The sequence below is a fragment of the Pimephales promelas genome, chromosome 17, assembly GCF_988280905.1.
Source record: "Pimephales promelas chromosome 17, fPimPro1.hap1.1, whole genome shotgun sequence".
NCBI lineage: Eukaryota > Metazoa > Chordata > Actinopteri > Cypriniformes > Leuciscidae > Pimephales > Pimephales promelas.
The window spans coordinates 7644675-7660006 of NC_142785.1; the positions used below are offsets into that span (position 1 = coordinate 7644675).

General features: G+C 39.7%; 1 protein-coding gene across 4 annotated transcripts in view; it reads right to left on the reverse strand.

The window, feature by feature from the left end:
• Positions 1-15332, reverse strand: part of trrap (transformation/transcription domain-associated protein) — a 139770-nt gene that overhangs the window by 17233 nt on the left and 107205 nt on the right. For all 4 annotated transcript variants that reach the window (XM_089121852.1, XM_039687904.2, XM_089121851.1 and 1 more), the window contains 6 exons: positions 14683-14783; positions 10391-10592; positions 6484-6645; positions 2477-2567; positions 2182-2381; positions 1092-1353 (listed from right to left, as the gene is read on the reverse strand). In XM_089121852.1, the coding sequence (XP_088977978.1) occupies positions 1092-1353; positions 2182-2381; positions 2477-2567; positions 6484-6645; positions 10391-10592; positions 14683-14783 (1018 nt within the window). The remainder of the gene's footprint in view (positions 1-1091; positions 1354-2181; positions 2382-2476; positions 2568-6483; positions 6646-10390; positions 10593-14682; positions 14784-15332) is intronic.

Consider the following 15332-nt stretch of genomic DNA (forward strand, 5'->3'; position numbering starts at 1 on the left):
TCCTCCTCTTCACATATGCAAAAAAGAGCTTGGAAACATTACAGTGGAGCAGTGCTAACGCTGAATGGCATGAATTGTACTACTGACTATTTAAACAGAGCAGTGTAATTTTTATTAAATTTTTTATTTTATAATTTGTTAGGTTGACTATTTTAGTGTGTGAGGCACCGGCGTGATCAAACAGTGGAAACATAACAACTTACTCCATCATTTTGTTCATACAGGACTGAACAAACACTGAACAAAGAAACTGCACAAAGCAAACAATCTGCTGTCTCGGTTTCCTTTCCATCACCTTGATTATGGAGCGCCGAGCCTCACAAAATGAAACCAAACTCAGCAGCATATCGTCAGTTTTTCATTTCATTTTATGCATCCGTTCATCATTTCAATAGCCATATTTCACATGCTTCTTTTATATAGGCCTGTAGACTATGATTTTAAGAAAACAAATTTCGATTAATTAATTTTTTAATGTAATTCCATTTTCCTTAAATCATCCTGGTGACCCATTTTTAAGTCCCGCGACCCTCCTTTCGTAAACCGTATTTAAATCGTACAACCGCACTTGTACAAATTCGCATGAATTCTTGTAAAATATGTATGAAAAAAGTGTGAAATGTCATGAGATCAAATATAAAACAATAGTTTAACATCAAAATATATTGTCTTGTCTTTAAAAAAGTATGTTTTTATAATGTAACCTTCTCCACCTTGGTCAGTTTAAGGATAATGCAATTTAATAGTATTTATTTGAAAGAATTAAAACAGGTTCATGTCTATCCTTGTATTATTCAGCTGGTTGAGATTGATATGGGATTTTGAAAGTAATTAAATACTTTTTATAGAGAGTAATTAGTACAGTGATCTAATTACACTGTTGAAGAGGTAATTAGCAACTAGTAATTAATTACTTTTTTAGTGCAACTTACCCAACACTCAGGAAGACCCTGCATTCTCTTTTTCAAACTACCTACAAACTCTATGATCTGAGTCTTGTCAGATTCATGTCACTTTAAAATGTCACTTAGCTGAAAGATATGTTTCTATGTAAAATAACATGCACAAGAAATTGAATTGTGTTTTCTGACCTGTGGTGAACTGGCCCTTCATCTTCTGAAACACAGGATCTTGAGCGGTGGCTTGAGCTCGGCGGGCCAGGGACTCTGAGGCGGCGCTGGAGAACATGGTGGACACATTAGAGACGTTCTCCAGGCCCACGCCAAACGTGCTGACCAGCTTTTTCACAAAGTTGAGCGTATGTGGAGTGATTTTAGCATCGGACACAGCTCCGCTCTTTTCGAAAGCCACAGAGTAGCATTTCGCCAAGCCCTGCTGTAACTGCCGCAAAACCTAGGGAAGGAAACGAGGGAAAGATGAGAAGGATGAATGATTAACCAGTTTTTATCAATTTACCATGAAGGATAACACCATTCCCACACATTCAATCCAATTTGCCATTTTGATAATACTAAAAATCCTTCAGAGGCGAATATGTTCACCAGAGAGATCAGTAAAATCCTGCCTCTACTGGTCTCGGCAGCAGAGATTAAGCTTAGACTTCAAATGAAGAAGATCACCATTAACAGACTAATTTAGTCTGGGACTACACTTCATCAATGTCTGGAAAATTAAACCCATGTTTTACTTCACTGAGCGCTCTCAATGCCAATTTATTTCATCCCCCAGTTCTCCTTGCTAAACTTTCTTTCCTAGCCCTTTTTCTCTCCTCTTCTTCAGCCATTTGTCGCCGAGCGTCCCCACAGGAGCGGGGCTCTTGAATCCCTGTCCAGTCTCGACGCATCACCGCATCAGCCCTGTCACAGCAATCCAATCTCCACACGTTCAGTCTACACTCCCCTCACCCATCAATCACGACGAGCCCCTCGCCAAAGCCCGATTAGCACTGAAGCGCCAATGTCCACCTGCACTGCAAAACCACTTTTCAGCCTCACTGAGCCCCAATCGTTCCCCTCCGTCAGGTTTCATCTAGTCAACCGGCCCTCTGAAAACAGCTACGTGTACGAGAGCATGCGGCATGAGACCAAAGAACGTAAGCAAACCGGACAGAAAACGCATTCACGTCATGTTAAACTTGCGCTTGGGGCTGATGTGCTTTAAGAGGTAGCAACTCGCCTTCGGAATACAAAAACTCTCTCTTTAACACGTAAAACCGCTCACCTCCTCATGCCAGTTCTCCCTGAACCAGACCATCTGGTCCACGATGCCCTCCAGAGAGGAAAGAAGGGTGGGGTGGAGCTCACGCTGCATGTGCATGATCCGGCTGCAGCGCCACATGGGAGCGGTGGCACGGATGGGACCAGGGTCAGACGCAGAGTGGGTCTGGGCAGCTGCTGAACTGGGCTGCTGCTGGCCAGAGTCTGAGGAAAAGTGAGAAACAGCAGCACATGAAGGGAAAAAAGTTGACTTTTGCAGGACTTCATACTGTTCTGAAAAAAAAAAACTCCAATCATACCGCTCTTGTAGCGCTCCCTCTGCTCGATTTTCAGCGTCAGGTACAGGGTTCGGATCGGAAAGTACACTGCTTGAGGGTAGACACGTCCCACCTGAGAGAAACAGTTGCAGATTACATTTCAGCTCGTCCCTGTGGGCTTGGGTCAGAGCGAGAGTGAGAAACGTTGTGCTGACATGTTTTGAAACTTCTCTGTGATAGTGCAGGCTTTTGAAAATGAAACCGTAGGGGGGGGGGAAGCAATGAGATGGACAAACATCAAGGGCAGATTAAAACCATGGCTCAATATGACACTCGCTAAAGGCTTGTCAAACCCGAGTGTACACTTTCTCCTTTTCCGAGATCTGCCCTGTCCTTGAACAGAATCACAAAAAGTAGGCTCAGGATGTTTTATGCTTTAGCCCAAAAGCTCTTGTTTTTATCAAAATAGCAATGATAAATTTGGGGGAGATCTAGTGAGAAACATTCACATTTCTCCGTTATTAAAATAACAACATTTCTGATAATTGTGTAACCTATTTGTAACATTTTTGTAACCTAATTAAATGTTTGCATTGTCTTGTGTGTCAAATTCTTACATTTAATCAATTACTTCTATTAGAATATTAAGACACAATATTAATTTGATTTAAAGGGTTAGTTTCACCCAAAAATGAAAATTAAGTCATTAATTACTCACCCCCATGCTGTACCAACCCCATAAGACCTTCGTTCGTCTTCGGAAAACAAATGAAGATATTTTTGATTAAATTTGAGAGCTGTATAACTACCACATTGGCTGTGGTAGCTGTATAACTACCACAAACAAAAATAACGAGTTTATTCGACTATTTTTTTCTTCCTTGTAGGCCAGAACGAGACTTCCTTAGATTTCCACGACGCATGCGCGAGATTTGCGATCTGCTTACACCAGCTTACACTACTTCAGATCGCAATTCTCGCGCATGCGTCGTGGAAATCTATAAGGAAGTCTCGTTCTGGCCTACAAGGAAGAAAAGAAATAGTCAAATAAACTCGTTATTTTTGTTTGTTTTTTCGCACAAAAAGTATTCGCGTCGCTTGATAAACATAAAGTTGAGCCACGGTAGTCACTTGGGATATTTAAACATTTTCTTCATTGACTTTCTGGGCCGTCAAGAGGCAGTCCTTTAGGAGCCAATGTGGTAGTTATACAGCTCTCAAATTTAATCAAAAATATCTTCATTTGTGTTCCGAAGACGAACGAAGGTCTTACGGGGTTGGTACAGCATGGGGGTGAGTAATTAATTACTTAATTTTCATTTTTGGGTGAACTAACCCTTTAATATTAAATAAAATTAGATTTTATTTACCAATTAAATAAAATAACTATAAATGGTACCAATTAGGGGTGTAATGATACACGTATTCGTATTGAACCGTTCGGTACAAGGCTTTCGGTTTGGTTTTCGGTACGTATTTTTGAACCATTTTTCCTGCCGACCAAAATTTCGTTATTTCAAATGTGGGCGCATCTCGCGTGGCAAGCGCGCTCATAATCTAAGAGACGCACGCCTGACCGAAATTTAGTTATTTCAAATGTAGGCGCATCTCGCGTGGCAAGCACGCTCATAATGTAAGAGACGCAGGCCTGACCACAACATTGCCCAACATCAAATGGCAAATGTAATGTAAGCGGAACGAAACTGAGCTGCGAAACTCGGTATTGTGTGGTTGACGGACCGTTTATCAGTTTGGACCAATGCAGCGCGAGCCGATCGTAATCAAGCAGTAGTGTTACTACACAGCCAAATCCAGTAAAGAAAGCATTTGAAATCGCCACTGAAGTAATAACATCACTGCGAGATCTAGTGAGAAACATTCACATTTCTCCATTATTAACGGATCAAACAGCGCTGACGTGGAAACCTAACCAGGAAGAAACATTGTGCCATGAATGAACTATCCAGTGTCCACAGATCAGCAACATTCACCACGGATTTACTGTAGTACCAATAACTGTAATCATGGAAGTTTGGCAGGAATAGTAGGCTATAATGCTTTCAAGTAACATCACGTTGGTTTTATTTTTTTTCTCACTCTTATTTTTTTTTAGGCAGGACAAACACAAAGCATGGTTATCTCAGTTTCAAGTATGGTTACAAAAGGCAAAAAAAAAAAAAAAAAAAAAAAATGACGGTTTCATTTTGACATTATGAATACAATTGCTGCCCTCAAATGTTAATCTGACCTTTGTTTATAACTACTACAATATTACATTTCATTTTGTCCAAGGAGCTGTTTTGTTTTATATGCTCCTAAGAAAAGTCAATTATAGTTCCATCATTGCTCAAAGTTAAAAAAATATCATACTTTTTGATGTTAGTTAACAAAAATATAATTAAAAACTTAAATCAAGAAAATTTCTCTGCCATTTCTTTCTTTTTGCTGTATTGGAAACGTACCGAACTGTATCGAACCGAACCGTGACACAATCGTATCGAACCGAACCGCGAATTTTGTGAACCATGGTATGTTTTTGAACAATCACTTATAGATAGGCAGAGTGTTTGGGAAACCTCTTTGAAAACTGTAAGCTGCAATTAAAGCCCAAAGTTTTGAGGTCTATTTCACATATTTTGAAAAAAAAAAAAAAAAAACATTTCTGCCCAAGGCTCTATACTTTAAATCCAACCAACAGAGGAGTCTGACTCATAACCCAATCTTCGAATCATTTTATTGTTACGTAATAGTCCCCAAAACATGCTCATCAACTTGTTCCTCTCTTCTTTCTCTCCTGGCACTGCAATATCCGTGAGGGGTGTGAATGTGACGGGGGATGAAGTCAAATATGAGGGCGGCAGACATCGTTCCTTCTCAAACCACCCGCAGCCCCTCTCAGGTCTCACAGCACCCAACTCAAGCAGACCATTAGAGTGGAAACACGATCTTTTGTCAAGCAGACGGCGGAAAACAGGCTGGCCTTTAGGTGTAAAGAGACACCTCTGAGTCCAGATGGGCTTTTACATGAAAAGCAGCCACGGCCAAGACCTTCTGTTAAGAGCTCGTTAAGTAGCGCATTAAAAATGAACGAGGCAAAAGGGTAAGAGATCACCCCTAAAATTGGAGAGGATTCTCATCGTATTTTAGGGTGTACGAGTGCTGGCATGTGATGGGTGTCTGTGTGCATAAAGGTGTTGAGTTTTCCTCGCCTCGGTTTCATCTCAAGGCACCCAACAGCTCACCTTCATCAATATTTCATTAAACGTTTTTAAAACATCCCGCCAACTGGAGCACAGCTAAATAATTCAGAGCCCGAGATAAAGGTGCTCCATCCGCTAAAGATTCCACTTGAAAATCAAGAGTTTTACAAAGCATCTACCCTTCACTCATCATCCCTGCCTCAGATCAGACCCTAAAGATCCTTCAACAAGTAGACTTGTCATCCCTAAAACAGCCTTGACAACTCCATTAATTGAGATTATGGAGTGCAAACATATCCATTTCATTGGGTGCTTATCAGGGACTCAAGTGTATTTAATCTCAAAGTGAAGCATTTCCACGGCACGGGTGCGTCAGTGCTGAAATGGAGAGATTAGAAGTCGCTGGTCTGGCATGTGTACGTGGGAAAAGAGGAGGTCGAGCTGCATGCAAAACGCGTTTGGAACGTGTCGGTGAACGAGAGGGGGATTTAGCCGTCATTTTACGTGGGTTAAGAACACAGAACTCTCTCCGCCACCCTCTCTCTTTGAGCCCTTGGAGCAGCTGCTTCCTCTTTGAAGTTCAGGGGCGTTTTAAATGGCTCGGAAATAATTCTCCGTAAAGGAGGACAAATTAGTCTCTTGTTTAATTGGTGGTTCTGTTCCCACAGTTGGAGAGAGTGTTTGATATTAACCCAATAACAATGCTTTGCATAAATAATTAAAAAGGGAACCGGACTGACTGAAGACTGTCTCTTAGTAAAAATGAGCAGAAGAAATTAATCTTGATTAGACAGATATATCAAGCATGGATGTACTGCTAAGAAAAGGTCATGTAGTGTGGATTCCCACCTGGCTTATGAGGTTGAGGAGTGGTTTCCCCTCTGAGCCCACCAGACACGTGAGGAGCTGAGGGATCCAAGCCAGCCACTGGATGGGTGGCACTCCAATGCAGTATTTGTCCACAGCGTCGGCCAAGGTGTTCTTATCGTCAAAACTCAACAGCCAAAGCACCTGAAGAAGAAAAGAAACGTCTGTTTTGGAAAAGTTTTCATGTTGAATACATATTTTATGTCTAGAGATTTATGCAGGGTTTCCCCAGGTTTGATCACCCCAAATTTAAGACTTTAAGACCACTTTAATAAAAACTAATACCTACATCGCACCCATTATGCAGCCGTAAAACACCAGATCCCAATAATGACTATTACTAACAAATGTTTCAATTAAAAATACATTTATAAATCATATGAGTGTCAATATTTGTGTGTTTGAGATTACTTTTGAAAACAACAGTAACAGATCCAGCATGGACAGTTACCGGAGCGAAGGAAGCAGCAAATGTCTGAGAAAGTAACTAAACAGCTTGAGTTAAATTTCAAGTGCAAAGTTTGTGCAATTTGTTTGTTTGTGTAAAAATACAGCATTCAATAATTACAGACTTTATCACAAAGCACTGATATCATGCAGTTTGTGTTAAAATGTGTTTGATTGGTTCATAATAAGTATTATTATTATTATTATTTGTATTTATATAGTGTCTTTCCGACACCCAACGTCGCTTTACAACTATTGTTGGAGAATTCTGCTTGTCCTATGTACATGTGAAAGAAGCGTGCATGTAAGTCTGTGCCAAACAGAAAAAACTAGGTCATAGGGCACATGAGGACAGGGACAAGAGAGTGGAAAAGTACCCAAAAAACACTTGTAGCACAGATGCAGGTGTGGGGAGGCACTGGGAGAGAAACAGATTGTATACAATGTAACAATGTGCCACTAGGAAAAGCGTACTGAAACAAGGAGCCCATTGTGTAAAAAGACACTAATATAGATGTCCATTTTTTTTTAAAGAAATGATACGCATGCGCAAAGAAGGTTGTCCCAATAAAATGATGATGCAGGTGTTTTTAATTTGGGAGGAGTAATAAGGAGGAGCAAAGCGCAATTTGAGCGCTAATTTCTTCAAGACCTGAACCAGACGATGATTTGAATTGGGACTGGAAATCTGCCACAACACTATTTGTAAAGGCAGTGGTTCACAAACTGGGGTAACGTTACGTACGTGAGGTGACAGAAGGGGGTACGACCTCGAAACTACTACACTAAAAGACTCCCATGTTACCAGACAAACCGACAGAATATGAAACAGCCCCACCTAAGATATTTTTCACCAGCCACCACTGGCGAAAACCCAAACTATTGTTTGCCCATACTCCAAGAAATTAGACGTTGACGTTACGCTAAAGCACGTTGTTGTTGTTTTTCCCCCCCCCCATTTAACCTTGCAGTCTGGTTGACTTTAAATAAATTGGCTAGTATAATGAAATTTAAGACCTTTGTTTAAAAAATTAAGACTTGGAAAACGAAATTTAAGACTTTAAGGCCTTAATTTAGGAACATGAAATAGAAGACCCTTTTAAGACCCTGCAGCTTCCCTGTTATGTAAAATAAAGAAAAATTACATTAACATTTTACTTGAAAAAAAATAATTTTATAATTAATACCATGGACATTTAAAATGAATAAGACATTTAAAATAATTATAATACACAGTCAAGTCGGCAAAGGAGGGATATTTTACATAAAAACAACAAGCAAACTTTCTGTAAACGCTCACTCAAATGAGAAATTCTCTTTCTTTTTAATTGCATTAATGTGCAAAATACCTCTTCATGTAGACATACGGTTGGTCACAAAAGTAATTTAAAAAGTCAAGCATCCATCAAAAATGTTGTTTTTTTTCTCGATCTCTGGCCCAAACATAAAAGTAGGTTTGGATGAAAATGTTCATCAACTTGTAGGACTAAACGGGTATGGTTTTCATTTTTTAAACTAAAACAATGTCAGCGATTGAAGATGAGGCCATCAGCTCCTTGAAATAGCTACTCAAGGGCTTAATGGCTTGTAAAATCATCTCGCCCACTTCACTCCCACCAGCTGCTGCCTTTTCTTGCTATTGTTGGTGGGGCTCTGGTACGGTGGCCGGTAACAGATAGGCTAAACCGTCATCTCTGCTGAGGCCTGATGGAGACATTAAGCACTGGACAGCACGGACCACACGGCTTACGGATAATTACTGATAATCAGCGAGCAGCTACTCTCATTAATCACGTGTAAACTACGCCACCGTCTCTAAAGCTCTAAAACGGCCAGCAGCACTCCAGACACAATCTAAAGTGCTCCTTGCATTCAATCCCATGCCGGGAAAAAGGAAAAAGCCAAATGGAGCTGTTTGATCTAGCGTACAGTACTCGACAGAGAGCAGACTGCCATGTATAGCATCCATACAAAACCCATCATCTAGTCTAATAATATAATTACATCCATCATTGGAGGTTCATCAGTCTAAATGCAGTGCATCCCCTTGCCACAGCTGCATTAATTCAGAAATGGCACACAGCGACGGATATGCCCTCCATTTAACAAAGCCATCAGAGCAGAATGGGTTTACTGGACCACAAATGAGCACTGAGTTTGTCTGTGTTTTATGGTAAATGGGTTTAATGGTAAAACTAATTACAGACCTGACAAAAAAAACAAAACAAAAAACAAGCTATCCTTTTATGACATGCTCTGTGCATCTCGGCCAACCCTTTTTGCCAGTTTTAAAAAGTAAATCACTAAGTGCATGTTGTCATCTAGATTACGCCATTGATCAGTAGTTCTTGACCTTTTATTGGTTGGTTTATGCAGCCGTCTCACTGCTGTAAAGGGTTAAGCTACCAGTGTTAGTAAAGTCAAGGTTAGTGTTATTTTCAATGAATAAAGATATTTTGTTTTAGTTTTCATTAATTTTAATGAGTATTTTTACACAGTAAAGAATCTGTCAATTATGTCAAGCCTTAAAGGAGTAGTTCACTTTTCAAAAATTTTTTGCTGATAATTTACTCACCCCCATGTCATCCAAGATGTCCATGTCATTCTTTCTTCAGTCGAAAAGAAATTAAGGTTTTTGATGAAAACATTTCAGCATTTTTCTCCATATAATGCACTTTACTGGTAACCGAATGGTTCAAGGTCCAAAAGACACTTTCAGTACAATCTGCAAACTGTTCAAAATGAACAAATCGTTTTCCGAGTCAATTCGTTCGTTGAATGAATCAAATGACTCGGAAAAAGATCCGTTCGTTTTGATGAACGGGTTCGAACAGGAGAGTCACAAACGTGCGTCACAGAACAGAGCAAGGTGAGCATTTGAGCTTATAAAACTTAAACTTTGTTATTTATTAAATGAGCGATCGTTTCGCTTGATAAGACCCTTATTCATCATCTGGAATCATTTAAAGCCAATTTAACAGTTTGCAGTTTGCACTGAAACTGTCTATTGGACCTTGAACCGTTTGGTGCCAAGTAAAATGCATTATATGGAGAAAAATCCTGGAATGTTTTCATCAAAAACCCTTAATTTCTTTTCGACTGAAGAAAGAATGACATGGACATCTTGGATGACATGGGGGTGAGTAAATTATCAGCAAAAGTTTTTTTTTAAAGTGAACTACTCCTTTAAAATAAGGCAAAGAAGCCAAAACGTCAAGAAGACGACAAAAAAAATGTAAGCAAGACAGTCCAACTCGATACTTCTGCCGAGACGAGAGATGCTTCTCTCCATAGACGGATCTCAACAACAAGATAAAGATGGAGAACAATGATAGACTACTGTTTACCTATTTAACAAACATTTGGGGGCATGATTTTATACTGACATTTATACAGAAACCTGGACAACTCAATGAGGTCAGCAAGAGAGAGGAGATCTTACCTTGGCCAGGTATTTCCGTGACTTGCTCTCGTTCTGATGGCGGCAGGCGTGTAGGTAACAAGTAATGGCGGAGACGCCAAGGTGGGGCTGGCGGTCTTTGACAAATATGTTCTCCAAGTAGTCTCCCCACATAGCCCAGGCTTTCACCAGAACATCATGCATCTGCACTGCAGCAGAGAATGCCTTATTTGCTTCCTCTGACCTGGTAGAGAGATAAGTTGACATATTGAATGAGCGTGAGCGGTGAATGCGTCAGTTCTGATCATCACAATCTTGAGATCTCTAGAATGTAAAGAATCTGAATTATTTAGAGGATTATGCTTGAGACCGTAAAATATATACAGATGGTACACTGGTAAACAGGAGCCATGTAAAATTGATCATGATTACATGCCCCTGTTTGAGGAGCATCGGATGGAAAAAACCTGATGAGAAACACTATTACTTCAACAACAAAAAAAGAAAAAAAACTATCCAGCTGGCCAGCACCTAACTGAAATTAGCTGACTGGGTCCAACATTTTTGTTTCATCAGCCGTTTTAGAGCTTTGACAATTTGTCCCCCAAGAGCATCTTTTCTAGGGCCCTTTTATAGAAGCAGTTTAAGAATAGAAGTTGAGAAAGGCTCGCAAAAGGGACTGAAAGAACTGGATGGGACGCATAATCTGTGCTTGAGGCCTCTGTCCTTACCATCACCATCTCTAAATGTTACCCAATGACACACCTACTAAACAAATCACATATAATGGGGACTTTTAATGAGTATGTGGCAAGCAACAGAATTACACTTGATTGCAATGGGAGTCTGGGGAGGCCAAATCCACCGAAGCGTCTCGTCAGTCGTGGACATGTATAATACGTTTCTGCTCATGGCCTTTGCTGAGAGTCGGTACATAAGTCCCTACGCCCAGTCAAGTGTCAAACATCTTCCTCCGACAGCTCTGCTGCTTTATCAAATCCCTACGTTAATATTCATAGAGAGTGAAAATGTAATGATTACATTAGGCCCTGCTGAGGCTGGGGGAAACTTCTGCTGATCACAGAGATTTCACAAATTGCTATTGAGTTAATTATTCAGCATGTGTATTTAATAAGCTATTTCAAATCAGTGCCAGGCTCTGGGCTCACCATCAATTCACCCATGGTGAGGAAAAGAGCAAAGCCTATATGAAGCTAAGATGTTGCTAAAAAACAGGTTATAATCAATATCGGTTTATTAGATAACGCCATAATGGTGTTTTGCTCTATATATCAAATTGCAATTCATACTGACAATCATTTGATTCCACCTCATCTATGAAAAAAACTGAATTAAGTCATTTTGCTATATACAGGGGTTGGACAATGAAACTGAAACACTGGCCAATGTTGGAGGTTTCACATCTATATGCCTGGCGGCCAATCTTCAGAGTGAAGCACGGGTGGATCAGTGACGGTTTGAGCTCCAATATCATGACAATCCTGATTGTATTTGATGGACACGACACTGCCGAGGACTACCAAACCCTTCTGGAGGATCATGAGCACCTGATGCTCAAACCGTGTATCAGCATGATCATGCACCAACACACACAGCAAGACTTGTGACAGAAGGGTTTGATGAAGATGAAAGTGACGTTGAACATGCACAGTCACCAGATCTAAATATTATTGAGGTGTTTTGGAGGAGCGAGTCCACCAGCATCATATAGTGACCTGGACACTGTTCTGGAAGAGGAACGGCACATAATCCCTCTGGTCACTGTGAAGGACTTCTATCTGTCATTCCCAAGATGAATTGGTGCTGTATTTGGATGCAAAATGAGGCCCTCACCATACTAACAAATTATTGTGTTGTAAAACCAGGTGTTTTAGTTTCATTGTCCAACCCCTGTAATACTTACCTCAAATTGCTTAAAAAGCAAGTGGTTTTGTAATAATATACACAATGATTACAAAAGTATTGTAAAGAACAATTATAAATAGGGGTGTAACGGTTCACAAAATTCACGGTTCGGTTCGATACCATACACTTGAGTCACGGTTCGGGTATTTTTTATTAAAACTAACATCATAAAGTATGATATTTTTTTTACTTTGAGCAATAATGGAGCTATACTTGACTTTTCTTAGGAGCATATAAAACAAAACAGCTCCTTGGACAAAATGAAATGTAATATTGTAGTAGTTCAGACTAACATTTGTATTATGTTTTCATCAGCCCTTAATACGCTGAAGTACTGTGCCAACGACCTCAGACGGGACTAAATGCCACTAAGTGGAACAAACTGTAATTTGCACTAGTGTCTGTTCAAAATAAAATAAAAGAAACCTAGCATTGTGGACGTGTAACTTTCTAGTAACACTTTAGTTTAGGGTCCAGTTTTAGGGTCCTCATTATTTACTAGTTGCTTATTAGCATGCATATTACTAGTTTATTATTATTAATAATAAATGCCTTATTCCACATGACCTTATTCTACATCCCTTAAAGGATTTGTTCACTTTTCAAAAAACTTTTGCTGATAATTTACTCACCCCCATGTCATCCAAGATGTCCATGACTTTCTTTCCTCAGTTGAAAAGAAATTAAGGTTTTTGATGAAAACATTCCAGGATTTTTCTCCATATAATGGACTTACATGGGAACCAGACGGTCCGAGGTCCAAACGACAGTTAATAACAGTTTCAGATGCAGGTTCAAATGTCTTTAAACGACACCAGACGATGAATAAGGGTCTTATCATGCGAAACGATCGGTTATTTCGAAGCTTATTCCAAAAATGTAACTTTTCTAAGGACAAATGCTAGCCTTGCTCTATTCTGTGAGGCGAGTTTGTAACGTCACGTAATACGTAATTACGTTCAAAAGGTCACGGGCGACGTAGCCGGAAGTACAGAGTCAGAGTGTTTAGAAGTTGAACGTGCAAACTAGCTCAAACGCCGTTTACAAAAAAGGAATTAAAAGGTAAAACAACGATGTCGGACGATTTTGATTCTGTACTTCCGGCTACGTCGCCCGTGACCTTTTGAACGTAATTACGTATTACGTGACGTTGCAAACGCGCCTCACAGAATGGAGAAAGGCTAGCATTTGTCCTTAGAAAAGTTACATTTTTGGAATAAGCTTTGAAATAACCGATCGTTTCGCATGATAAGACCCTTATTCATCGTCTGGTGTCGTTTAAAGACATTTGAAGCTGCATCTGAAACTGTTATTAACTCTCATTTGGACCTTGGACCGTCTGGTTCCCATTGAAGTCCATTATATGGAGAAAAATCCTGGAATGTTTTCATCAAAAACCTTAATTTCTTTTCGACTGAGGAAAGAAAGACATGGACATCTTGGATGACATGGGGGTGAGTAAATTATCAGCAAAAGTTTTTTCAAAAGTGAGCTAATCCTTTAATCCTATCCAATACTTAAACTTAACATCCTTGTTAACTAATACACAGTGATTAGGTGTTTATTGAAGCAAAAGTCATAGCTAATAGTTAGTTAATAGTGAGAATTGGACCCTAAACTAAAGTGTGACCATTTTTCCTATTCTACCGAACGTGTATCGAACTGTGACCTCAAAACCGAGGTACGTACCAGTTACACCCCTAATATAGTAATCTATATTTTTCTATCAATCATGTACGAAACTGACATGAAAAATTACATTTCTTAGAACTTAGTGCATATATTTGAAATGAGATGTTTTAAAAGATTCTCCTGTTCATTATCCTGAATTCCTTATAGGTCACTGACCCATTTGTTTGTTTAAATATCTTGTAAGCCTGGCATGATTGCGCTACAAAATTAATTACAGTATTCAGAGATGTAAAACAATTACATGACAGATTTTCATCAGAGTGACTCGTGAAAATGCCAGTCAATAGAAAGATGACAGGAGATAATCACTCATCATGAGTTCAGTGTCATTATCCTCAGCCGCAGACATGCTGTTTAAGGTTAATTACTCATCATACTCTCATATTGACTGTTAACGACTGTTCTGACCTCATTATTGGAATAAAGTTTTAGAAGTGATGATTACTGGCACAAACACACGCACGCGCACAGACGTTTATCTTTCCTCTCCATAATGATTCTTTGTCAGAACGGTTCGTTTTAAAAAATGAGCTCATGATCGCGACAATTCAGATTCTTTATTGTCAGAGCAAATCAGACTTGTGCACGAAACCAAAGATAACGAGCGAGGCGTCAATTAAAGACAAAGAAAGAGTGAATGAGGGTGATAATGAGAAGACTTGAACTGACAGGCAGGAAAGGAGAGAAGATGAACAAAGCCAGGGATCAACTCTTACTTATTGATCTGGGCTAAGAACATGCCCTTGAGAGCGTAGAACTCAGCGGTCATCTCCTTGGTGAAGTACTTCAGGTTAGTGGACTCAATCACCTCCAGACCCTGACAACACAACAACAATGATTGCGTTTACAATTAATCAAAGTATTTCACAGGGATGAATTTTTCAATGATAGGATATCCCTCAAAAACAAGGGGTTTAATTTGTCAGCCAACGTGTAGTTTTCTGACCAAGAATTCCTATACATCAAAAGTCAACACCACTGACAATAGAGTATCGTTATATCTGCTGTAGACATCTCTGTAACTCAATCTAAGACTCCCAGGTGAGAGCCAGTGGCTTAAAGTGTGCCAGAGAAATGATAAAGAGAACAGAACAGTTCCAAGTGATAGCCGAGAGAGAGAGAGAGAGACTTATTAAATCCAATGGTACTTTAATGACTTGAGCTCAGTTGAGGCAGCTCCATTAATCAGGCTTAAGCGAATGCTGCAGCAAGCACCCCATTCCTTACACTGTTTGGAATGCATTTCTTACTGTGACAGCACCGCAGTCATTCTCACCGTAATGAGAGCAGCATTATTTGGATTAAGAGAGTCCGGCTAACAGCAAAATCAGCAGGTGAGTTGACAAAGTAAATATACAGTGGTGTG